A 23,281-nucleotide genomic window follows, 5' to 3' on the forward strand; every position below is an offset into this window, starting at 1 on the left:
CTGACCTCCCACCCCTTTAGAGAACCAGGAAGATCCCCATGTCACTAGGGTCCCCTTCATAAAGTTAGTTTTAGTTGTTGCAACCCAAGATGGTTCAAAAAAATGGAATTTCCAGCTGTAAGGACGCATCTGTGCAGCCACTGTATAAGGGAGTGGAGAATTCCACCACGTGAACCTTGCATCAAGAGTGCAAACCAACTGAGCACTAGTGGCTCACACTTGTAATCCTAGCTACTTGGGAGGCTAGGATCAGGAGTTTTGCAGTTCAAGGCTAGCCTGGGCAAAGCCTTTGAGGCTCATCTCCAAAATAACCAGAGCAAAATGGATTAGAGATGTGGCTCAAGCAGTAGAGTGCCTGCTTTGCAAGCACGAAGCCCTGAGTTCAAACATAGTCCCACCAAAAAAAAAGTTTAAACCTACTTAAGCACACACAACATTCTGGAAAGTTATACCTCATGCACAGAAAACCACACCTGAGTGGCTGGAATTATCTTCAGCCCCTGCCTGTGTGCCCACAGCTCTGTGTCTCTTGCCTCTTCCTCCCCCCCCCCCCGCCCCCTCCCGCCCCTCCCGCCCCTCCCGCCCCTCCTTGTCCTTACTGGTATGCAGCTGTTCCTGAAGCCATCTCTTGCCCTCTGCTTCTCCATTCCCATCCCACTCCCCCCATCACACCTGCTTCCCATGGGCTCCCCTCTTTGGGTGTTCCCAAGCACCCAGCTCCTCCCCTTCCCAGTTCACCTGATCCCTTTCTCCATCTAATCCCTTTATCAATTAGCCTCTAGTACTGCAGAAGCGTTACCTCAAAACCTAGTGGTGGACAAGAGTATTCTTTGTCACAGTTTTTGTGGATCAGTGTTCCAAGAACAGCTTGGCTGGGCAGTTCAGGGTGACTCTAAGCTACAGTGGGCCCAAGGTGCCTCTGTCAGGACATGGTACATTGGTACTGGGATGGTGTGAGGCCTCTACTCCTTTTCAATCACTCCTCTTCCTGACCAGTGAGCTTCTGACATGCTCTCTGACATTGGAGAGCAGCACCTGCCCCAGTCCCACACACAGGGTTCTCATGTCCGTCCCAATGGTCCTTGGTAACCCCCTAGGGGAGTCAAAGAGACATGGTGACTGATGTGATGTGGGGTCATGGGGTCCAGGGGGCAGAAAGAAGACTCCGTTTTGTGTCACTCAACAGAATTACCAAGACTGGGTAATTTATAATGAAAAGATACTTATTTCTCTCAACCCTGGAGGCCAGGCATCTGGTGAGGGCCTTGTGACGCACCATAACATGGCAGCAGAAATCACACGGTCAGGCAGAGCAAGCATGTTCTTCCCTGTTCTTTTGCAGTGCTAGGGATGAACTCAGGGCCTCTCAAATGCCAAGGATGCCCCCCCACCAAGCCACACCCTACCCCCCCCTTATTATAAAGTTACTAATGCCATGAAGTGGACCCCTCCTGACCTCATCGCCTCCAAACATCAACATAGGACTTTGGGGATTACATTTCCAGCACATGAACTGTTGGGGAGACACTAGGGAAAACCCAGGAAGCCCGAGTAAACATGCATTAGTTAATGATGGATCAATAAGGGTGACACATGTATTCCATTAACATCAAATTCAGTTCACAGGAAACTGGGTGTGGCCTGCACAGGCTCTCTCTGAACTATCTTTGTAACTTTTCTGTAACTCTAAAGTTACTTTAAAAGAGTTCATTTAAATACATTTTTTAAAACACACCAGCTGGGTGAGTCCTGAGAACCACAGAGGAAAATACTTTGTGTACCTGCTAGCATTTCAGGCCCCCTTGCAGTGTTCTCAGCCCAGATCGCATCTCCCTCTTCTATAAATTGCCACTCTCAAGGCCATGCCTGGCCTGGGCAATACAGCGCCCTCCCCCCCACCCCCACATATATACACACTGGTGCCTCTGCCCCCTGCCTTTCACCTCCACCCCAGTGCTGGAGGGCCCTAAAGAGCAGAGGCCACGGCTGGTGTTGCCCAGCACCTCATAGGAATTTAATAAATGCCTGGAGTGTCCTCAATAGGAGGCCTGTGTTGCTGGTGCCTTAGGTCCCCCATTGCTAAAAGCGGTAGAACATATCCTGTAGAATTGTTAAAATTAAGTGCATTTTGCACTCTCTTTTGGTAATTTGGGTGTTTATTATTGTTAGGTCGACGCTGATGGGAAGGCCAAATTGGAACCAAATAACAAAGCAAGCAGGCTTTAAGTAGGCTTTATTGAGAGCGCGCTCTCGGGCGAGGTTCACCGTTCCCAAAGAGCAGGGCCGGAGAAGTCGTGCCGGAGAAATGGCAGCCCAGTTTTTTTATAGCCTGGGTGAAGTCAAGAGCCTAAGGTATTATGGGGCATCAGGGATAGGTCGAGGTTTGGTGGGGAGGAGCTCGGGGTAATATGGATCTGTAGGATAGGTCAGGACCCATTGCCTGCCAGCAGGAGTTGCCATGGTAATCATGAAGCCTCTAATTGCTGCGCGCCAGAGTTGCCCTGGTAACCATGAAGGGAAGGAGGGGATGGAGTGGAAAGTGAGCAGAGAGTCCCTGATCGCCATGGGGTGGCTGCCCACCGGCCAAACAATGATTAGATTTGATAAGCAGAACCAGTTTTAGCCCTACTAACTTAAAAAATACTGGGTCGACTAATCCCCAGCATCACAAAAACATAGAAAATAGAATTGAGGAGAAAGTTTAGGCTAGCATCATAGAGTTCTGGGAGAGGAGTTTGGAGTGGTCCTAGCTCCCCGGTCTGCACAATGGGGTGACATCCTAGAACGCAAAATGTCCTGCTGAAACACGGGACCGAACCAGGGACCTTTATATCTTCAGTTTAACACGCTCCCGACAGAGCTATTTCGGCAGGCAGTCGAAGTTACTCCATTTCCAGCGCCGCCTTGCTCCGGCCGCCGCGCAGGCGCAATTCACTTCATTTGCCCGGGCTGTACAGCCCTAGTAGAGCTCCGTTTAAACACCCTTCGCAGCCTTGTCTCTGTGGCGCAATCGGTTAGCGCGTTCGGCTGTTAACCGAAAGGTTGGTGGTTCGAGCCCACCCAGGGACGCAAAGGCACGGTTTTGATTCCCACGATTAAAAGAAACGAATGGAGCTTTTGTTTTTGCCATCCTCATTCCTATGTCTTTCTTACCTTGCTCTAGTGAACCCTCGGCGCGGGCACGACCACGACCACGAAGGCGGAACACCGGGTCCCGGGTCCGGTTTCCGCACGCACGCCGAGCCTCTTTAGCGAAGGCCCCTGTGACCCGGCGCTCTAAGGAGGACGGACCGCAGAGGTTGTCTGAAGGCCGCGGCCAAGATGGCGTCGCTGTCGGGTGAGTATGGACCTTGTATTGGTGACCGGGGTCGGGTCGCCCGGGTGTGTCACGGTCGGGACTGGGTCTGAATCTGGGGGGGCTTTAAAGGATAGAGGCCTTGGGAACGTCGGAGTGCAGGACCCGAGGTGAGGGAAGGCAGCGAGTCCGAACGGGGCTAGTAGGTCTTCAAGGACAGGAGTGGAATCTCGAGGGAAGCGGAGGAGCGCTTCGGACCTATTCACGCTGGCCCTCTTCGGGCTCCAGCTCAGCCTGCGATGAAGCACGGCCTCTCATTGTTGGAGCAGGTTACAGTTGGGGAAACAGGCCCCGGGAAAGGCCCCCTGCGACCAGAGCAAGGCCCAAGATGCTGCTGTTGAAGCAGCGGGATAGAGTAGGGCAGGGCGTGCACCCACCTGACAGGGTTGGAAACAGACCCTTAGCAAAACCTCAAAGGTCCAGAGAGAGACTCGGCAGGTATGGGACCTAAGCTACCCACCCGCCTCTCCCTTCCTGTACTGCCTTCATCCACCCTAGGACGAAGAGGAGGTCAGTGTCTCATGGCGTCCTGTTCCAGGGCCAAGCCTTCAGACCCCTCCTCTGATAAAGTGATTAAAGACCTGAAATACAGTCCCTAGGATGGCCAAGGAAATCCAGTATGCAGAAAGACAATTATCAAACATTGTTTCACCTCTGGCTGTGGCTTAGTCATCTAAGTGACAATGTTATTAATACATAGCGGGAGCTTTGGGGGAGGTCTAACTACACCTGTGGTTTTGAAGTCATGTAGACTGGAAGGCTCTGATTGGGGTTCTGTTGCCTCAGTAATATGGTTAGGAAGGTCAATATGGCTGTTTTGTTGCCTATGCTCAGAATTGAGTGAAAGGCTAATTAGATCTTGGTGACAACGACAAAGTTTATTTGCTTATTTTTCTGTGTAAGTTCATAGTTCTGAATTCTCACCAGCAGCCCTTTGTCAAACAGCCTGGTCCAAAGCCAGGTGTCCTGTGCTTACCTATGAGCGCAGCTACTCAGGAAGCTGAGGCAGGAAGATCTCTTGAGACTAGGAGTTCAGGGCCAGCCTGTGCAGTACAGCGAGATCCATAGCAAGTATGTTAAAAAAGAAAGTCTGGTCCAGAGGTGTAGAGACCCTATTACCTCAGAGGCACTCAGAAGGGCATTTGCTTTGCTGCGAGCTTATTCAAGGCCCTCCGTTTTCAGGTGGCGAAATGCAGGAGTCTGGGGCTGTCTTTGTGCCCAACCTTAGACCTGCCAAGAAGTAGGTCACACCCATGTCCTTGGTGACACTTTCTGTGGCTGAGACAGAAGTGAGGAGGGGCCTACAGAGGGAACAAGGCTATGTTTCCACATAGAAGGCATAGCTGCTCTGGATGTGGCCTTGGAGGCAGTGTGACAACATCCTCTCTCTCAGCCCCACTTCCCATTGGCCTGGATTAATTTGCAGGGGCTGCCACAGATGGGACAGCCAGGAAACTGGAGGTTTTAGATCAAACTGTTGAAAGGCTGGTGCTCTTTGATGAGATTCTCCTTGGCTTATAGATGCTTATCTTTTCTGTGTCCTCATGTGGTCATACTGGGGTTTGAATTCAGGGCCACATGCTTGCTAGGCAGGTGTTCTACCACTTAAGCCATTCTATCAGCCCAAGTCCTTTTGCTTTTATTTTGTTTTTCAGATAGAGTCTCATTCTTTTGCCCAGGCCACCCTCATACCATGATCCTCCTGCCTCTACCTCCTGAATAGTTAAGACCATAGGCTTTGCTGGGTACCAGTGGCTCATGCCTGTAATCCTAGCTACTCAGAAGGCAGAGATCAGGAGGATCATAGTTTGAAGCCAGCCCAGGCAAATAGTTTGCAAGACCCTATCTAGAAAAAACCCTGTCACAAAAAATTGGGCTGGTGGAGTGGCTGAAGGTGAGGCCCTGAGTTCAAGCCCCAGTACCACCAAAAAAAAAAAAAAAAAAATAGGCGTGTGCCTCCACGCCTGGATTGTTTTTGGTTTTTTAATTTTGTTTGATTTTTTTGTTGCTACTAGGGTTTGAACTCAGGGCCTTCAGATTGCTACCCATGCTCTCTACTACTTGAGCCACACCCTCAGCCATTTTTTGCTTTAGTTATTTTTCAGATAATGTCTTTTTTTTTTTTTTTTTTTTCCTGAGATAGGGCCTCACCAACTATTAGCCCGGACTGGCTTAGAACCTTTATTACCTCTATAGAGACTGTTCCCAAACAGTCACATTCCAAGGTACCATTCCAAGGTTAAGGATTCAACATATACACTTGGGGAGACATAATTCAGCCCAGGATGTGCCTCAGTCCTGGCCTCTGGCTGTTCCTTTTTCATCAGGATCTCTCACACCTCCAGGCTGACTCTCCTGTCTCTCTGTCGTGCTTTAGGCTGCTCCTCCAAGAAGGTTCTCCAGGGAAGCCTCTTTTTGGAGCACACTCTCTTGTGTTTCCTTTGCAGTTAGTTCTTGGGGACACTTGGCTAGGGAGGTTGATATGGACAGTGCATTTGCTGTCCACCAGAGGTCAGAACTGTGCTGGGCAGGGTTTGAACCCCTCAAGCTCCAGCCCAGAGCCTGGAGCATCACACACATTGTATGTCAGGCCCAGTCAAGGCCAAGATGGTGCTTAGAACCTAGGGAGGCTCTGGTGTCATGGGAGAGACAGGCAGCATATCAGTGCACAAGACAGAGATTGAATGAGCACCAAGATCCAGAGGACCTGGTAGGACCTGATGCCCCAGTCATGTGAGTTGAAATCTGCTCCATGAGAAGGCATCAGCTACATGCAAATGTGGGACAGAAGGAACACCAGGTGCAAGAGCCCTGAGGCAGGAATGAGTGGACATACAGGAAGAAGGGGGAGGGTGGCCTTGATGTGGAGTCTGGGATTAAGTGGATATGAGACAGAGAACCTGCCAGAAGGGTATTGACGAAAACACCTGGAGGCTGGGCCTAGGACTCAGAGAGTTGCTGGCATCTGGTGCCACCGGAGGCTCCACCCCTGTGGTTCTTTCTGCAGCTCCTGGCCTGTTTTGTATCCGGATCCTGGGCCTGCGGTAAGTGCCTGACTGCCTGTGGGGAGGCCCTGACAGGCTGGGAGGGTGCAGCAAGGCTCAGAGTCAGGAGGGCCCTTCAGCAGCAACAAGCAGGAACTGCTTAATGAAGGTCAGCCAGTGACAGGGCTCTGGTCTTAGCCATGGCGCAGCAAAGGCTGGCAAAGTCAAGACTCAACCTTCGTCTGCCTGGCTTGGTTCTCTCAGCTCACTTTTCATCTCAGCAAAGCATCCTGTGAATCTGGGCCACTGGTTGCCATCCTCCTTGTGACTTAAGCAGAGCTGTGAGGACTGATCATCAGGGGAGCTGCCGAACCCCTTAGTCAGACACGGAGAGCTGGGTCTCAGAGCCATCCTTGATGGTGTACATCCCAGAAGAAACTTAAAAGTCTACAGCATTATCAGGGCTAGGAGATGGCCACTGGGATCTGGGGACTCTGGCCAGTGGTCTGAGAGAATGGGGGCTGGTGGACAGAGGAGCAAGAGGCTCTGCAGTAGGGTGGGAAGGTTAGATGGGAGAGGGGAGCAGCCAGTATACTCATGGATGACCATTGACCCTCAGTCCATCTCCTGGGCAGCTCCAGTGTGGGCACAGCTGTACAGGCACGTGGTGTCCATCAGAGTGTGGCTACTGTGTGCCCGAGCAGGTAGGCTGGCCTTCAGGAGGCCACACACCCCAGTCCCTTTCCTCTTTCTCCACTTCCCTCACCAGCTATGCTGATACTGCATCCTGGTTCCAACCTGTCCCAATGGATCCCAACTTCTGACAGCTTATCTCCAGAGCCCCTGGAGTGGTGTCTTTCCTTCCTTTGCCTGTTGGGAGGGTCCTGATCCAGGCCCCTGGCTGTGGCTACATCTCTGTCCCTGTCTCTGGGCAGCTGCTATAGGCTGTTTCCCCACACACAGGGGCCATAAGAGGGGTCAGAACCCACCCCTAGGGGTGCCTCCCTTGCTCACACCAACCATGCCTGTGTTACTGCACTCAGCACCCAGCCTTCCGTGTTAAAGGCCGGAGCCGTGGTCCCCAAATCCGCCGACCTTCCTAGGAGCCGAGGCGAGTATGTAGTGGCCAAGTTGGATGACCTCGTCAACTGGGCCCGCCGGGTGAGTCCCTGTGCTCTGCCATAGTTTCTGGGGCCTCTCACATACCCACTGAGCACATGCACATGTCGCTTTTTTATGCAGGCTGCTGCACATGCATATCTGCCACATGTGCATGTGCATCCACTCCCATAGCTTAAGGAGTAGGCTGGGCTCTTTTGGAGACTTCTTCACACTTGTGGTTCCATGTTGGAATTCCTCATATTCTCTCCCCATCCTCTCTTCCCACCCCAGTCACTGACACAGAGCTCCTGCCTTACCTCCTCGCCTGCCTCTCAGCCCCAGGGAGGACATTGTCCCTTCTCTAGTTTTTTTCCTACCTCTGCATGTACCTCTTTTTTCTCTTCTAATGTAAAAGTTTTTTTTTGTTTTTTTGGGGTTTTTTTTTTTTTTTTGCGGCACCAGGGCTTGAACTCAGGGCATACACCTTGAGCCACTCCACCAGCCCTTTTTTTGTTAGGTATTTTCAAGATAGGTCTTGGAAACTATTTGCCCAGGCTGGCTTCGAACTGCAATCCTCTTGATCTCTGCCTCTTGAGTAGCTAGGATTGCAGTCATGAGCCACCGGCACCTGGCTAATATTTTGTTTTGTATGGGGGCATACTGGGGTTTGAGCTCAGGACTTTGTGCTTGCTACCCAGGCACTCTAGCACTTCAGCCATGCCCCACAGCCCTTTTTGCTTTAGTTATTTTTCAGATAGGATCTTGTGCTTTTTCCCACACTGGTCTTGAACCAAGGTCCTCCCACCACTGCCTCTCAAATAGCTGGGATTAGAGGTATGCACCATCATACCTGGTTCCTGTAAAACATAATTTTTTGTTAGAACAATCAAGAATGCTGAAGCTATAGGTCCTTCTCAGTAAACCTCCCTCTCCTGCAGCCACCACATGGCAGTCCTGTGCTGTGCGCCCTTCCAGTGTGTGAACACCCAGGTGTTGAGCTTCACAGCACTAGGCAGCATTCAGCTATGATAGCCCAAGTATAACAATCGCCCATTAATGGATGTCCACATGCCTCTGCCTTTGTTTGCATTGTGCTCAGTGTCCTCATGATAACCCTGCATTGCCAAGACAGAATGCCTGCTACAGGGACACAGGGTTGGACATCTGTCCAGCTACAGATGTCAGCTATGGCTGTGGGCTGGCTCTTCTTTGCTGTATAGCCCAGGCCCTACTGCTCACTGTGCACCCACATCTGCAAGGCGCAAGGGCCACTTCTGGGTCTCAGAGCCAAGAAAGAGTGAGCAGGGAGAACAAAGCACTAACAGATGTAGGAAATGGTGGGGCAGCTGGAGAACCAATGGGTTTCCTGGAGGAGTGGCACTCAGCTGGCCCAGGAGTGTCAGGGACGGGTCCAACATGTGGTTCTGGAAGGTATAGTACCTTTTATCCACCCCAACCCCCCCCCAGCTGGCTTGGGGATGGGACTGGGACATGCACAGTCCCAGGGTCTAGACCTGCATCCTCCCACTGGCCACATCTGGCTGGTGCCCATGGGATATAGAGTGTACCAGGGTTGGGGTACTGACCTGCTGGCATAGCTAGCCTGGCATTTCTGCCGGGCAGCAAGCTCATTCTCAGTAGCCAAAGCCTCACATGTGTCAAGGACTAGCATTCTTAACATGACTGCTGTCCTTAATAAAGTAGCTAGGTGATCCTCTTGCAAGTGAGGCTAAAAACCTAAGTTTTTCTACATGAAACCTGTGTGGGCTACATGTGACCTGAGTGCCTGTCCCACAGAGCTCTTTATGGCCCATGACCTTTGGCCTGGCCTGCTGTGCTGTGGAAATGATGCATATGGCAGCACCCCGCTATGACATGGACCGCTTTGGTGTGGTTTTCCGTGCCAGCCCACGCCAGGCTGATGTGATGATCGTGGCCGGCACACTGACCAACAAGATGGCCCCGGCACTCCGCAAGGTAGGCCTTGTCCCTGCCCAGCCAGTTGACCCAGGCACAAGCCACCTGTAGACCCTACACCCTGTGTCTCTTCCAGGTCTATGACCAGATGCCAGAGCCTCGTTATGTTGTATCCATGGGGAGGTAAGTGCCATGCAGGAGCCTTCCAGTGCCCACACTTTTCCCTGGAGTAATTTACGTTCAGTAGAAATGCAGTCAGTGGCCGGGTGACAACTCTCAGCTCGACTCCTCTGGGGGCCTGTGTATAGAGTTGCCACCACAGAATGTTGCCCCTAGGATGTTCCCCCTGTCCACCCCGGCCCAGGCAGCAGGCCACTCATTCTCCCTGGCTCTCTGCTTCGTGAACGTAGAAGCCACATTGCCTGGGAGATAGGCTGCATCTTCCCATCTGTATAGCGATCTCTCCATCTCATTAAAAACTGTTTAGCCACTTTTTTTGTTGTTGTTACCATAGAATTTACATACTATAAAGTTCAGCCCTTTTTTTTTCCTGATAGTAAATTTATTTATTTATTTATTTATTTAATTCATATGTGCATACATTGTTTGGACCATTTCTTCCCCCTGCCCCCCACCTACAAGTTCAACCTTTTAAAGTGCATACTTCGGTGACTTAGATTTGGTCAGAGAGGTGTAACTGTCGTCACTATCAAGTTCCAGAACATTTTTTCTCTCCAAATAGCCCTGTTCCCTCCCCAGTCCCCGGCACCACAAATCTACTTCCCATCTTTGGATTCTCCTTTTCTGGATGTTTCCTATCAATGGAGTCACACACTGTGCAGCCTTTTGTGTCCGGTTTTCACTGAGCAGTGTCCTTAGGGCCCCTCCATGTTGTAGCATGTTCAGAACCTTTCTTTTTTTTTCATAGCTGAATGACATCCCATTGTGTGGATGGACTACCAACCTAGTTTTGAAGCTGTAGGACATTCTAGAGTTTGCTTAGTCCCTACCTACTGATATTCAGGTTGTTTCCCTCTTTACATCTACAATGTGCAGTGTGGCACAGAAGTTACATGGGCGTTTCTGCTTCTTGGCCTGGGTGGACCCTTAGCAGCCTCACTCACTGGAGCTGAGAGGGAGGGGGTTAAAGGTTTTGACCTGTGGCCTGGAGCTTTGTCCTTGGCAGTCTTTGCTGCTTGAAGGTGCTTTTTGTTTGAGTCTTTGGATCCCACGTGTCTGAGCCTCAGAAATTGGTCATCAGAAGCCCATATTTTTTTTCTTTTTTAATGGGCGGTACTGGGGCTTGAACTCAGGGTCTCACCATTTGAGCCACTCTACCAGCCGTTTTGTGTTGGGTATTTTCAAGATAGGGTCTGATGAGAACTTTTTGCTCAGAATCTTGATCCTCCTGATCTCTTGCCTCCTGAGTAGCTAGGATTACAGGTGTGAGCCACTGACGCCTAGCCCCAAAAGTCCCTCTTGATGGTGAATTCTTCAGTGTTCATCAGCCACATACTTCCTTGTGCTACAACCTATCACACAGAAGGTTCCAGGAAGCCAGTTTGCTCTGCTGGTTGCTTGTCTGCAATGTTGAGTCTGGATCGCCTTTTCTGACAGCCAGTCCCCTGCTAGCATTGGAGGCAGGCTGGGGGCAGGGTGAGGCCTAGAGGTTGGGAGAGTAGGCTGCACTGAGCTGAGCCACTCTTACTGCACCTTCTCCTCTAGCTGCGCTAATGGAGGCGGTTACTACCACTACTCCTACTCCGTTGTGAGGGGCTGCGACCGCATCGTGCCCGTGGACATCTACGTGCCAGGTGAGACTGGGCCCTCATCTCTCCCACTTAGGCCCACAAGTTGCAGCGAGGCCTCAGGCCTGGCCTTCTTTTGTGGGAGGTTCTCCATTACTGGACACTCAGTTAACTGACAGTCACAATAGTGACTAATATATTATTTTGGGGTAAGTCTGTCCCATACAGCATTGGGGATAGACTTACACATGAGTATTGGTTTTATCTGGAATTCACATTTCACTGGCCTTCCTTTATTTGACCTGGGGATCTGAGGGATCGCTCTCTTCACAAGGTCCTAGCAAGCCTGGCAATGTGGGCCTGACAGATTGGCACCAAAGGGGAACCTCCCAGGGTGTTTGCCCTACTGGTGGACAGTGGTCAGCAGGGTTAGGAAACAGAGCTCCTGCTGGGGACAGGGGTCAGAGGTGCCCACTTCTCAGTCTTGCACTGTGGCCTAAGTGCAGTGGCTGAGAGCCCAACCTGGGTCTCCAGAGAATTAGGGAATGTTCATGAGCAAGATCCCAGTCACCCAGAAAAATGGAAGTTGTGTACTGGCCCCTCCCAGAAGGCAGAGAGAGGTTTCATGTTGGGTTAGGGTTCACTGGAAAAGTGTGTTGATTTGTTTGGCATTCTGTGCTAAGCGGTGTTGTCTGGGTCAGGGGCTCAAGGTCCCTGACCTCCCCAGCAGTGCCAACTGAGGGAACAGACATGACCTGCCAGAGCTCCAGGGTCTCCTGGTAGTTCCACTTGTCCTGCCCTCATCTGGCCTGTTCTGCTGCCCTGATCAAGCCCTTTGGACTGAGCCTGCTGAGCAGAAGGGGGTAGGAGGGAGGGCAAACAGCTGAACAGGGATAGCTCTCAGGGAAGTGTATGGGGCTGCCTGGCCCCTGGGCCTCTGCACCTTGCAGACCTTTGGGAGGGACTTGAACAGTGGAGGAAAGGGGCAGTCTGAGGTACAGGGAGGAACAGACACTCGGGTCCCCACAGGCTGCCCACCCACGGCCGAGGCTCTGCTGTATGGCATCCTGCAGCTGCAGAGGAAGATCAAACGGGAGAAGAGACTGAAGATCTGGTACCGCAGGTAGTGCCACTGGCACTGCCATCCCTGAGATTGTGAATAAATCTGTAGTAAACCCGCCTGAGTCCTGGAGCCCACCATACTGTGCCATGTGGAGTGTGGAGGAAGGGAAGCAAGTGGATTCTGGTGTCCATGCCCACTGAGTTCCTTCTCCTATTCTGTAGATGAAGACACTAGGCCCTGGAGGTGAACCACCTGGCCCAGTCACCCAGCTGAGCTGGCTTTGGGGAACAGAAAGCTAGAAGCTCTGGCTCAGTCTCCCTCTCAGTCCAGAGTGACTGATGACAGCCTATCCTCCCAGCCTACAACTGAGCACCTGGGGCATGCATATGGCCTCCCACCTGCCCTTAGGGCTGTGGGGAGACCTATGGCTCTACCTTCTCCTAGCCTGATGATCTTGAGCAAGGGCTTCCACACTGTAGAGTCTGCTCTCAGTCATGTATTCATTGAACAAACATCTGGTCCTCCTATGACTGTGATTCTACAAATCCAAGGCATGTGCCTGCTACACACCAGGGGCAGTTAACACTGGTTAGTACTGCAATGAGGGATTTCCAGCTCACTAGGGGAGGGTTGGGCACCCAGCCCAAACCCAGGGCATGGCTCAGAACAAAACCATGCTGCAGTGAGATCGACATTCAGGTGGAATGACTTCCCTCTGGCCCTGAATGCAGAGCCTGCTGCCTGGCCTTATGTTTAGGGTGGGGCTGAAAAAGGGTGATCAGGAGGGGCCCTGACAGTGGGGGCACCTGCAGACAGTCTGGATGTGAATGAAGAGGTCCAAGAGCTGGTTACAGACAGGATGACAACCCCAGAGTGATCAGATGGGCAAGGCAAGGTTTCGGGAGCCAGGCAAGAAATTTGGAAATGGAGATTTGCAGTGGTGGGACAAAGTATTACAAATGACCCCACTTGAGGTGTGTAGGACTGAGCTGAGTGTCCCCGAGGACAGTCCCCCACACCCTGGCTGGGGGGATAGGGAGGCATCAGTAATGGACTAGATGGCTGCTCGGAGCAGGGCAGAAAGTAAGGCGGAGAGCCCCCAAGAGGCCTACTGCAGGCTGCACTGCTCACACACTGCTGACTGGCCAGGCCAGTATCAGTGTTTATTTCACCCTGGAACCCTAGGGAGGCAGCGGACCCCCCCCACAGCACTTAGGAAGGTTGTCCACTGTCACAGTCGGGACAACTCAAGTTGAGAGGCCAGATCCTGCTGTCAGCCACAAAGGCACTGAGTAGGGGCACAGAGGAGCTGGTCCAGAGACCCAGGGAGGCAGCTCACTGCTTAGTGACCAGGGGCGTGATCATCTGCGGAAAGGCATAGTAGCGGCATTCAGCAGGCGGGATCAACGTCATCACTTGGGTACGGATGTTCTCCCTCCGAAAGCCTGCTTCCTGCAGTGCCGGCACCTGTGTCTCCTGTGGGGAGGGGTTTCAAGTCAACCAGGACTGGGGGCCTTACCACACCCATGACACCCACACCTTACAATATTAGGAGCTCAAAGGTATGGGGGATACACCGTGGAGGCATGTGGGACACAGCCTGGTTGTGGGTGACAATCTCCATCCTTTAGCCTTGGGCAGCAGTTTCCTCGGCCCCTGGGTGTTTTCAAATGCCAGTCAGTCTCAGACCAATGTCCCAAAACACTGAGGCACTCAAGCCCACTTATGGAATGCCCAGGCAGGTTGTTCTTGCCTTCATCAGTGTGTACCAGAGCAGAAGAACCAGGACAGAAAAGGACATGTAGGCTGCTAGCTAACTCACATTTTGGAAGGCAGCTGCTCTATTGGCACCAGTAGGCTCTCAGAAGACCTCTGTGGGCTTTTAGGACAGCAGCTCAGAAATAAGCATAGCTAGGCCCAGAGCAGTGGTACATGCCTGTAATCTCAGTTACTTGAGAGGTGGAGATCAGAAGGATCAAGGTTAAGGCCAGCCCAGAGCAAAAGGTTAGTGGGACTTCATCTTAACAAATTGTGCATGGTGGTTCCCACCTGTGATCACAGCTATGTGGGAGGATAAGAGGTTCAGGCAGGCCCTGGGCAAAAATGAGAGACCCTACCTGAAAAATTAAAGCAGAAAGAGCTGGGGGCATGGCTGAAATGGTAGAGCACATTGGTAGCAAGCTCAAGGCCCTGAGTTCAAGCCTCAGTACTTCCAAAAAAGAAAAAAAAAGCATAGCTGAAAAGGTGAAGGAGGGTACTGGGGAAACATGGGAAGTGGTAGTGCTGTTCAGACTTTGCCTGATTTTTACTTTTTTTTGGTGGCACTGGGGTTTGAACTTGGCCTCACACTTGCTAGGTAGGCATTCTACCACTTGAGCCACTCTGCCAGCCCAGACCTTGCCTGATTTCTCAGTGGAAAAGTCACAACACAGCCCAACCCACCCCAGAGCTCAACCCCTGATGCCTGTGAGACAAAGAGGTCCTCCCCAAGTCACCCCCAAGGTCACTGCTGGGCTTTGGGGTAAAGCCCATCAGCAGGTCCCAGGTGATCGCACCTCAAACATGGTGGTGATGTCTGAGTACTTGGACTTCATCAGTTCCCCCCAGGAGGTGAGGTTGCAGTAGGTAAGGACACCTCCAGCTTTCAGCAGGCGGAAGGCGTGGTTCTGAGGACAGGTTCGGTGATCAGGAGGGAGGCACTGTGGTGTGCGCAGTGTGGGCCCCCACACCCCAGCAAGTCAGAGGAAGAAGTGGAAGGAGAGGTGTCCATCTGCTGACAGTGCCCAGGGCACTGTGTCCTACCTTGATGAAGTTGAATTGGTGTGTGTGCCAGGTCTCCTCCGATAGGGGGTACGTATCATAAAGGATACCTGCAAGAGGACACAAGCCTGCCAGTCAGGGTCACCACTGCCTTGCCCAGCTTCACTTCGCTGGCCCCAGAGCTTCAGAGGCTGCACTGTGAGGTGGGTCTGAGCCCTGGAGCTGCCCTTGACACTCAGTGCCGCCTCTCCACAGTCCAATTAAGTTCCTGTGTTCCAGGCCCTGTGTATGTGTGCTTATTTATGCATGTGCCCTTGTATGTCCTTGCCCCCTCCCCATGCTCTGTCCCCAAGCACACATCAGAGGATGTGTTTAGAAAATCATCCACAAGCAAAGGAGGGGCTAACTGTCATTGCAAGCAGAAGTCCCCAGATTGGAGCTGGAAGGCCAGCAGGTCCCCCTTACTGGGCTTATATTTCCTCACCGTCAAAGTGACTGTCCGGCAGCGTAGGCACCACCTCCTCCCACAGGCCTTTCAAGGGGACGACCTTGGAAAGGAGAGAGCAAGAGAGAGGGCTGAGGGTCAGAGAGAACCCCACTGTCTCCCCACCTACTGAAAGGGAGGGGCAGGGGGACTCCCAGAGGAGACCACCCCTACCCCACCCCACCCCATGTTGCCCAAGGCCTTGCCCCCTCTGAGAAGCTAGGCCTCTGCCCCCAGGCTGGGCCTGCAGGCACAGGGCACCTTGTGTGGCTGCCGCAGGGCCCAGGCCTGAAGCCGCTGGAAGACGCCATCATTGCACTCGATGATCCAGTGTTCCTCGATGGGGGCCTCCTGCAGTCTCGAGGCTGCAATGGCCATGCCGAAGCCCACCTCCAGGACCCGGCCCCCTGGAGGACAAAGGGCGCCAAGCATTAGAGTGGGCCCCAGTTTGGGGAACTGCCAATGGAAGGGACACAGGGGCGGGACCCTGGCTGTGAGTCACATTTGCCCCATGTGACATCTAGCTAGGAGGGCACTGTAGGTGGACAGAACACCGCAATCCTGAGAAGGGAATAGTGTGGGCCGTGGCCAGCAGCCAAACAGGGTGGCCAGCCAAGCAGTAGCTTTTGGGGCCAGAGCATTGGACTTTGAGCCCCTGCCCACGCTGTTTGTGCTGTTGACCCTTATCTCTCCAGTTGGTTACTTTTCTGTCCCCTTCTTTCCCTGCTGACCATGGGGTTTGCAAGGGCAAGGCCTGGCTTTGGGACCTGGAACCTGCAGCCATCTGGGAGGGAAGGGGCTGTTTCCCTCTGAACCACATGGTGGAGGCCCCTTTCTGCAAGGCTTTGCATGGGACAATGCATGTGCCCATCTACCAAGTTGGAACACCAACGTCCAGAGGCCACAGGCCACAAGTCTTTGGAGAGACTCACTTAGTACTGGGGAACCCCAGGCTCCCACACCGGAGACTACAGGGCCACCGAAAGGACAGCTGCGTCCTTGCTCAGCTTTCTCAAGCTATTCTTAGCCACAGTGGGGCGGAACCTACCCCAGTTCTGGGCAGCCTGGCCACAGATGGGGAGCCGCCCCCCTGATTTCCACCTCAGGTTGCACGTTAGAAGACCCAGCTCCAGGACTAGGGCGTGTTTCCCCAGGAGACGAAGTTCCCCCGTCCCAAGCAGGCGCCTGTTGCTGCAACACTCCCCTCTACTGTTTCTGTTGCCCCCTGGCAGTCCCATTCCCCAGGCGAGGAAACTGAGGCACAGAGAGGCGCAGGTGTTCATCGACCAGTCAGCCGCCTGCAGCGTCCCTGGGTCTGGACACCCCAGCCTCGGTTTACCCCGCGCCTCGCGCCGTCCGTCCAGGAGGGGGTACCTCTGGAGGCGGCGGCGGCCGCCAGCGAGTGCATGTAGGGGGTCTCCCAGCGCTCCATCACTGGCTTGCCCAGGATTTGCAGGTGTGTGTCAGACGCGTCATAGGCCGCGGGCGCCGCGCGCCACACAGGGCTGCAGTCCTCGCCGGGCGCGAAGAGCGGGCTGGCGGCGGGGACACTCATGGCTGCGGCCTCGCGGAATCCTCCTGACCCGCAGGGATCTGCGGGACTGCAGGGCCTTCTGGGCCCAGCAGGGACAAGGCCCGGGCTTTCTGGTGGAGGCGGGGCCTTCTGGGAGATCTGAGGCGGGGCTGGGGCCATGTGGGTGGGGCTTGGCGGTCGCGGCCGGCGGGGGCGGGAGCCGGCGCTGAGAGAGCAAGGACTTGGGGACAACGGCTGGGCGGGCGGGGCGTGTGCACCGCGCGGCCACCCTGCGGCCTCTGGCGGAGGACAGCGGAGCAGGGCCAGCCCAGGCGCGCACTCCTCGCGGAGCCACACAAAGGCTGTGCGCCTGGCGAAGTTAGCCCTGCATCAGCTGCGTCAGTTTCCTCCTGTGTCATCACCGCATGAAGCCCCCACCAGAAAGGGCTATGGAGAGATGAGAATTTTCCCAATGCTTAGAATATTTAAAATATTTAATCTTCAGGATAGGCTGCAGTGGTTTCTGGTACCCTATTCTACAGGGGGGAGGAAACTGAGACTGCTAGAAGCAAAGTAGAACGCTGACAGCCCCACTTTTACCAGTACACTGAGCTGCCCTCTTCACTCGAATGATCTCATGTCCCAACCCTGAGTCTCACGGGGGGGGGGGGGGGGAGAACTTGGCAGCACCCAATCCCAGGAGTGTCCCTCATCCCGGGGAAGTTAGGCTGCAGCCCTACACGGAATGAGGCTCACTCTCAGCAGCGCCTGCTGCTGGGGTCAGGCAGTGGGCCCTGGGGCTCAGCGGCCTCCTCTGCTCTACTTCATGGGACCCCACGCCAGGCCAGGTTGGCTTTCTGGCTCTTAAACATGACTTCCTCTTTCCCTACTGAACTTGAGGCCATGTCACAATTCCTGCAGAGCTCTTTCTTCTTCTTTTTTTTTTTTTTTTTTTTTGGCGGTACTGAGTTTTGAACTCAGAGCCTCACTCTTGCTAGGCAAGAGCTCTTGTTGCTTGAGCCATTCTGCCAGTCCTTTATCGTGTTGAGTATTTTCAACATAGGAACTGGTGAATTATTTATCCAGGTCAGGTTTCTAACCATGATCCTCCAGAGTAGCTACTGTTAGAGGCATGAGCCACCCGCCACTCAGAGCACTTTCTTTTGTTTTGTTTTTGAGACAGGGTTTTCCTATGTATCACAGGTTGGCTCCCAACTGGAGATCCTCCTAGCACTGCTTCTGCTGGAATTACAGATATGCAAGACCACACCCAGTCTGCCAAGCACTTTGCACAGCTTGACAGATAAGGTCTGTTCTTATTCCCATTTAACACATGAGAAAATAGAGGCCCAGAGAGGCCAAGGTCTCAGAGAGCTTCCTTTTACTCAGGAAGTAAAAACAGGAAGCTTCCTAAGCATTGAGTTGGAATTCCTCCCTACACCTGATGACAGAAGACACTATGCTTCTTACAGACATTCTGAGGCCCCAGATGCCCCCCCATCTGTGGCCCCTTCTACGCAGCTCCTATGTTCCTCTGACCCTGGGCCTTTGCATCTATTCTTCCCTCTGTCTGGACAGCTCTCCTAGCCTGATTGTCTTATCTTTCTGCTTCATGTTTGAGCCCACTCATCTCCTGGCAGACCCTAGACTGGGAAGAGAACTCAGGGCCTACAATTTCAGCCACTCCACCAGCCCTTTTTTTGTGAAGGGTTTTTTCAAGATAAAGAGTCTTACAAACTATTTGCCTGGGGCTGGTTTCGAACCATGATTCTCCTGACCTTTGCCTTCTGTGTAGCTAGGATTACAGGCATTAGCCACCAGTGCGCAGCCCCAAGTAATTCTTAATGGTTCTATTGCCCACTTGACAGGACCATCTGAGGGGCCTGACACATAGACAGTGCTCAAGCCTGTAATCCTAGCTACTCAGGAGACAGAGATCAGGAAGATCGCAGTTCAAAGCCAGCACAGGCAAAAAGTTCGGAAGACCCTATCTCAAAAATACTCAACACAGGGCTGGAGGAGTGGCTCAAATGGTAGAATGCCTGCCTAGCAAGTGTGAGGCTCTGAGTTCAAACTCTAGTACTGCCCAAAAAAAGTCCTAATTAAAAAGCAAAAAAGGAAAGAAAATACTCAACACAAGAAAAGGGCTGGTGGAGTGGCTCAAGTGGTAGTGCACCTGCCTAACAAGCATAAGGCCCTGAGTTCAAATTCCAGTGCCACCAAAAAAAGAAAAGAAAAAAGAAAGTGCTCAAATACTGAGTGCACATTAGGATCTAATGAGATCTGAGTGTGATAACACCAGTGTCACATGACATTCAGAAGAAATTAGGGTGAGTGAATGCTGTCAGGGACCAGAGTTGGGCTCCAGGACTAGAGCTGGGCTCTGCTGCATTTTGTCCTCATGTAAGTTCATTCTTTCTGGGGTCTGACTCTCAGCTACTGTCCCTATGATGACCACTTTACAGGCCAGTATCCTGGCCTGTAAATGGTACAGTGGACGCTGCTTTCCTGAGCGTATGCCCCAAGTGAGGTAGTACTCACTGGACATCACTCAACTCAGGAGAGTGCCTGGAATATCTAAGATAGAAGGCTGACTGTATTAGCTAGCTGTTGCTGTGTAATAAATTACCCCAAACATTGAAGAAAACATAGGCTAGCCTCTCAGTGGATCTAGGAATGTATGTACAGTCAAGTGGGCCTCTGTCTTATCCTAAGTCTTGGCTGGAGACTGATCTGCTGCCAAACTTATGACCAATGTTGGTAGCATTCAGGTCTTTCAGGCTGTTGACCAAGGGCCTCAGGTCCTTGCCACACAGGCCTCCCCAGTGTGACAACCTGCCTCATCAAAGTCAGGAATGGGCCAGGTATGGTGGTACATGCCTGTGATCCCAGCTACCACAGAGGCAGAAGTTGGAACATCATGGTCTGAGGCTTGGAAAGTCAAGAGAGTCCATCTAAAAAACAGACTAAAATAAAAGGGAACGAGGCACGACTCAAGTGGTAGAGGACCTGAGTACTACAAAAACAAACAAACAAACTCCCCCCCAAAAAACAAAAGAAAAAAAGCCCACAAGGAGAGGGGAGTCTTCCCATCAAGATGCAAGTCAAGCTGGATGCCATGGCTCACACCTATAATCCTAACTACTCAGGAGGCAGAAATAAGGAGGATTGCTGTTCAAAGCCAGCCTGGACAACTAGTTCACAAGACCCTATCTTGAAAAAACCCCACCACAAAAAAGGGCTGGTGGAGTGGCTCAAGGTGTAGGCCCTGAGTTCAAACTCCAGTCCCGCAAAAAAATAAAATAAAATACAAGTCAGAATCAATCTCTCTCTCTCTGTCTCTCTCTCTCTCTCTCTCTCTCTCTCTCTCTCTTTCTCTGGGAAGTGGGACTGATGTTTGAACCCAAGACTTCAGGTGTTGTATGGTTTGATCCATGCCTCCAGTCCTTTTTCCTCTGGTCTTTTTTTTTTTTTTTTTATGTAGTACTGGGGTTTGAGCTCAGGGCCTACACCTTGAGCCACTCCACCCCTTTTTGTGATGGGTTATTTTGAGATATGGGCTCTTGAACTATTTGCCCAGGCTGGCTTCAAACCAAGCTCCTCCTGATCTCTGCCTCCTGAGTAGCTAGGATTACAGGTGTGAGCCACCAGTGCCTGGCTTTGCTCTGGTCATTTTGGAGATGGGGGTGGTCTCATGAACTATTTGCCCATGCTGGTCTTGAACCACAATCCTCCCAATCTAAGCTTCCCAAGTAGCTAGGATTATAGGTGGGAAGCACTAGCTGCCCGTCTTTGCTTTCCTTTTTATCTTGTGATGCTGGGGATGAAACCATTGGCCCCATGCATGCCAGGCTCATCACTGAGCTATACCCCAGCCCTACAAGTTAGAATCTTTTTCAAACTAAGCCAGAAGCATATCCTTTATGTGGCCAGCCACATTCTATGTCTAGAAACCACAAAAAAATAAATAAATAAATAAATAGAAACCAGGCACTCTGGGTAAAATAATTTAAGACCATAAATACCAAGATGGAGGGACTACTGAAAACCAGCTTGGAGCCAGCTGACTCCACAGGACCTAAGAGGAAGGGATCCTTCCAAATCCCTGAGGCCTCCCTGGGGCCTCATGACTCCAGGAGATAAAGGGCCTCCTAGATTCTGGCCAACCTGCTGCCTCCCAGTGGCAGCCAAAATGCAATCGGCCAGCTACTTAAATAAGTGGTTTATCTTCAACCCTCACCTTTCTCCTCTAATGGGGCTTTGGTTACTACCCCTCTCAACATTGACAAAGGAATGAAACACAGTGCTCATTGTGTCTGCTCAAGGGAACAATCTACAGACAAAGACTCAGAGGGTGCATGGCAAATCCTGAGGGATGGACACAGGGGTGTGTCTGACTCCAGCCAAGAACATAATAATTTTTTTTCTCATGTCTCCCATTCACAAAACAGACCAGACACAGGGCCTGGGCTGAGGTGTGTATGGGGTAAGTTTACTTGTCTCTTTCTTTCTTTTCTTTCTTCCGTCCTTCCTTTTTCTTTCTTTTTTGTACTGGGGTTTGAACTCAGGGCCTACACCTTGGGCCACTCCATCCAGCCCTTTTTTTATGAAGGGTTTTTCAAGATGGGTTTTTTTCAAGATAGGGTCCAGAACTTTTTATCTGGGCTGGCTTTGAACCGCAATCCGATCCTCCTGATCTCTGCCTCCTGAGTAGCTAGGATTACAGGCGTGAGCCACCAGTATCGGAGTGCTTCCTCTGTCTATACAGTCAGAGTAAGAACACAGCCTGTGGTAAGCACCAGGAGGCAGTAATTTGTTATTATTTATTTATTTATTTATTGCTGGGTAAGTCCTCTGCCACTGAGTCTTACCCCAGCCCTAGAACCATACTTGTAAAAAGGTACTGGGGAGAGGAGGAAAGACAGAAAGAAAAGTTATTTTTTCTTTCTTTTGGTAGGACTAGAGTTTGAACTCAGGGCTTAACACTTCCAAAGCAGACTCTCTACCGCTTGACCATAACTTCAGTCCATTTTGCTCTGGTATTTTGGAGATGAGGTCTCTGCAACTATTTGCCAGGGCTGGCCTCAAACCACAATCCTCCTGATCTTGCTTCCAGAGTAGATAGGATTACAGGCGTGAGCCGCTGACACCCAGCTTTCGTTCTTTTTTTTTTCAGTGACTATCTTGTGTTTTTGCTCAGGACCACCTTTGACCACAAAGGCTACCTATGCCTCCCAAGTAGCTGGGATGACAGGCACATACCACCATACCTGGCTTATTGATTGAGATGGGGTCCCTTGAACTTACTGCCCTGGCTGGCCTTGAACAGCAGTCCTCTCGATCTCTGCCTTCTGAGTAACTGGGATTACAGATGTGAGCTATCACATCTGGCCTGTCTTGTTGTTGTTGTTCTTTTTTGTGGGTTTGTACAAACTGGGGTTTGTACTCAGAGCCTTCACCTTGAGCCACTCCACCAGCCCTATTTTGTAAAAGGTTTTTCGAGATAGGGTCTCTCCAACTATTTGCCTGACTGAGATCCTCCTGATCTCTGCATCCTGAGTAGCTAGGATTACAGGTATAAGCCACTGGCACCCAGCCTGGCCTGGTTTTAATGCTTTAAAAAAATCTCTGTATCATTCCAATTTTAGTATGTGTGCTGCCACAGCAAGTGCTGAAAAAAAATCCAAAGAATTTTCCTCACTGGGAGCTGGTGGCTCATGGCTGTAATTCTAGTTACTCAGGAGGCAGAGATCAGGAGGACTACAGTTTGAAGCCAGCCCTGGGCAAATAGTTCTCCAGACCCTGTCTTGAAAAAACAGAGTCCTGCCTTACAAGCTCACAGGCATGAGCCACCAGCACCTGGCTCTTTTTTTTTTTTTTTTCCTGTGGTACTGGAATTTAAACTCTTTAAATTCAGGGCTTTGTACTTGCAAAGCAGGCACTCACTCTACTACTTGAGCTGCACCTCCAGCCCATTTTACTCTGGTTATTTTTTAGAGATGGGGTCTTGACAACTATTTGCCTGAGCTGGCCTCAAACTCAATCCTCCTGATCTCAGGATCCCAAGTAGCTAGGATTATAGGTGTGAGCCACTGGTGCCCAACTCATTTCTGTTTTTGTTTGTTTGGTTTTTTGGTTTTGCTGACACTAGGATTTGAATTCAGGGCCTCCCACTTGCTAGGCAGTTAAGTGCTCTTACTGCTTGAGCCACTCTGCCAGCCTTTTGTTGTGATAGGTTTTTTTTTTTTTTTGGTTTTTTTTTTTTTTGAGATAGGGTCTCAGGAACTCTTTGCCTGGGGCTGGCTTCAAACTGCAATCTTCCTGATCAGGTAGGATTACACTGGTGTCTGCTCCTT

The 23,281-nt window shown here is 51.6% G+C and overlaps 2 protein-coding genes, 1 non-coding gene and 2 pseudogenes across 5 annotated transcripts; 2 read left to right on the top strand and 3 right to left on the bottom strand.

The window, feature by feature from the left end:
• The first annotated feature begins 2,951 nt into the window (after nt 1-2,951).
• Nucleotides 2,952-12,289, top strand: Ndufs7 (NADH:ubiquinone oxidoreductase core subunit S7). Of its 2 annotated transcripts, none has more exons than XM_020170702.2 (9): nt 2,952-3,074; nt 3,164-3,337; nt 6,300-6,399; nt 6,975-7,043; nt 7,383-7,500; nt 9,238-9,417; nt 9,494-9,540; nt 11,083-11,171; nt 12,135-12,289. In XM_020170702.2, exons 2-9 carry the CDS (start codon nt 3,322-3,324, stop codon nt 12,230-12,232), a joined length of 717 nt encoding a protein of 238 aa, XP_020026291.1. In that variant the 5' UTR covers nt 2,952-3,074; nt 3,164-3,321; the 3' UTR covers nt 12,233-12,289. The 2 variants fall into 2 exon arrangements, with proteins under 2 accessions (XP_020026291.1, XP_020026292.1); XM_020170703.2 differs by having other exon boundaries at nt 2,957-3,074; nt 6,363-6,399.
• Nucleotides 2,996-3,069, top strand: Trnan-guu (transfer RNA asparagine (anticodon GUU)). Its single transcript has one exon. It is a non-coding gene; the product is annotated as a tRNA-Asn (tRNA).
• Nucleotides 12,290-13,306: 1,017 nt separating the features above from the next.
• On the bottom strand, nt 13,307-17,050 carry Gamt (guanidinoacetate N-methyltransferase). 2 transcript variants are annotated; one of them, XM_020170704.2, is made up of 6 exons: nt 16,787-17,047; nt 15,674-15,819; nt 15,413-15,476; nt 14,971-15,038; nt 14,724-14,834; nt 13,307-13,644 (listed from the first exon to the last, which is right to left on the bottom strand). In XM_020170704.2, exons 1-6 carry the CDS (start codon nt 16,965-16,967, stop codon nt 13,504-13,506), a joined length of 711 nt encoding a protein of 236 aa, XP_020026293.1. In that variant the 5' UTR covers nt 16,968-17,047; the 3' UTR covers nt 13,307-13,503. The 2 variants fall into 2 exon arrangements, with proteins under 2 accessions (XP_020026293.1, XP_073910636.1); XM_074054535.1 differs by lacking the exon at nt 14,724-14,834 and having other exon boundaries at nt 16,787-17,050.
• A 4,302-nt stretch (nt 17,051-21,352) lies between these two features.
• Nucleotides 21,353-21,498, bottom strand: LOC141417126 (small nucleolar RNA SNORA51; annotated as a pseudogene).
• Nucleotides 21,499-21,662: 164 nt separating this feature from the next.
• Nucleotides 21,663-21,733, bottom strand: LOC141417131 (small nucleolar RNA SNORA51; annotated as a pseudogene).
• Nucleotides 21,734-23,281: the final 1,548 nt, after the last annotated feature.

This window comes from Castor canadensis, chromosome 14 (assembly GCF_047511655.1).
Source record: "Castor canadensis chromosome 14, mCasCan1.hap1v2, whole genome shotgun sequence".
Lineage (NCBI taxonomy): Eukaryota > Metazoa > Chordata > Mammalia > Rodentia > Castoridae > Castor > Castor canadensis.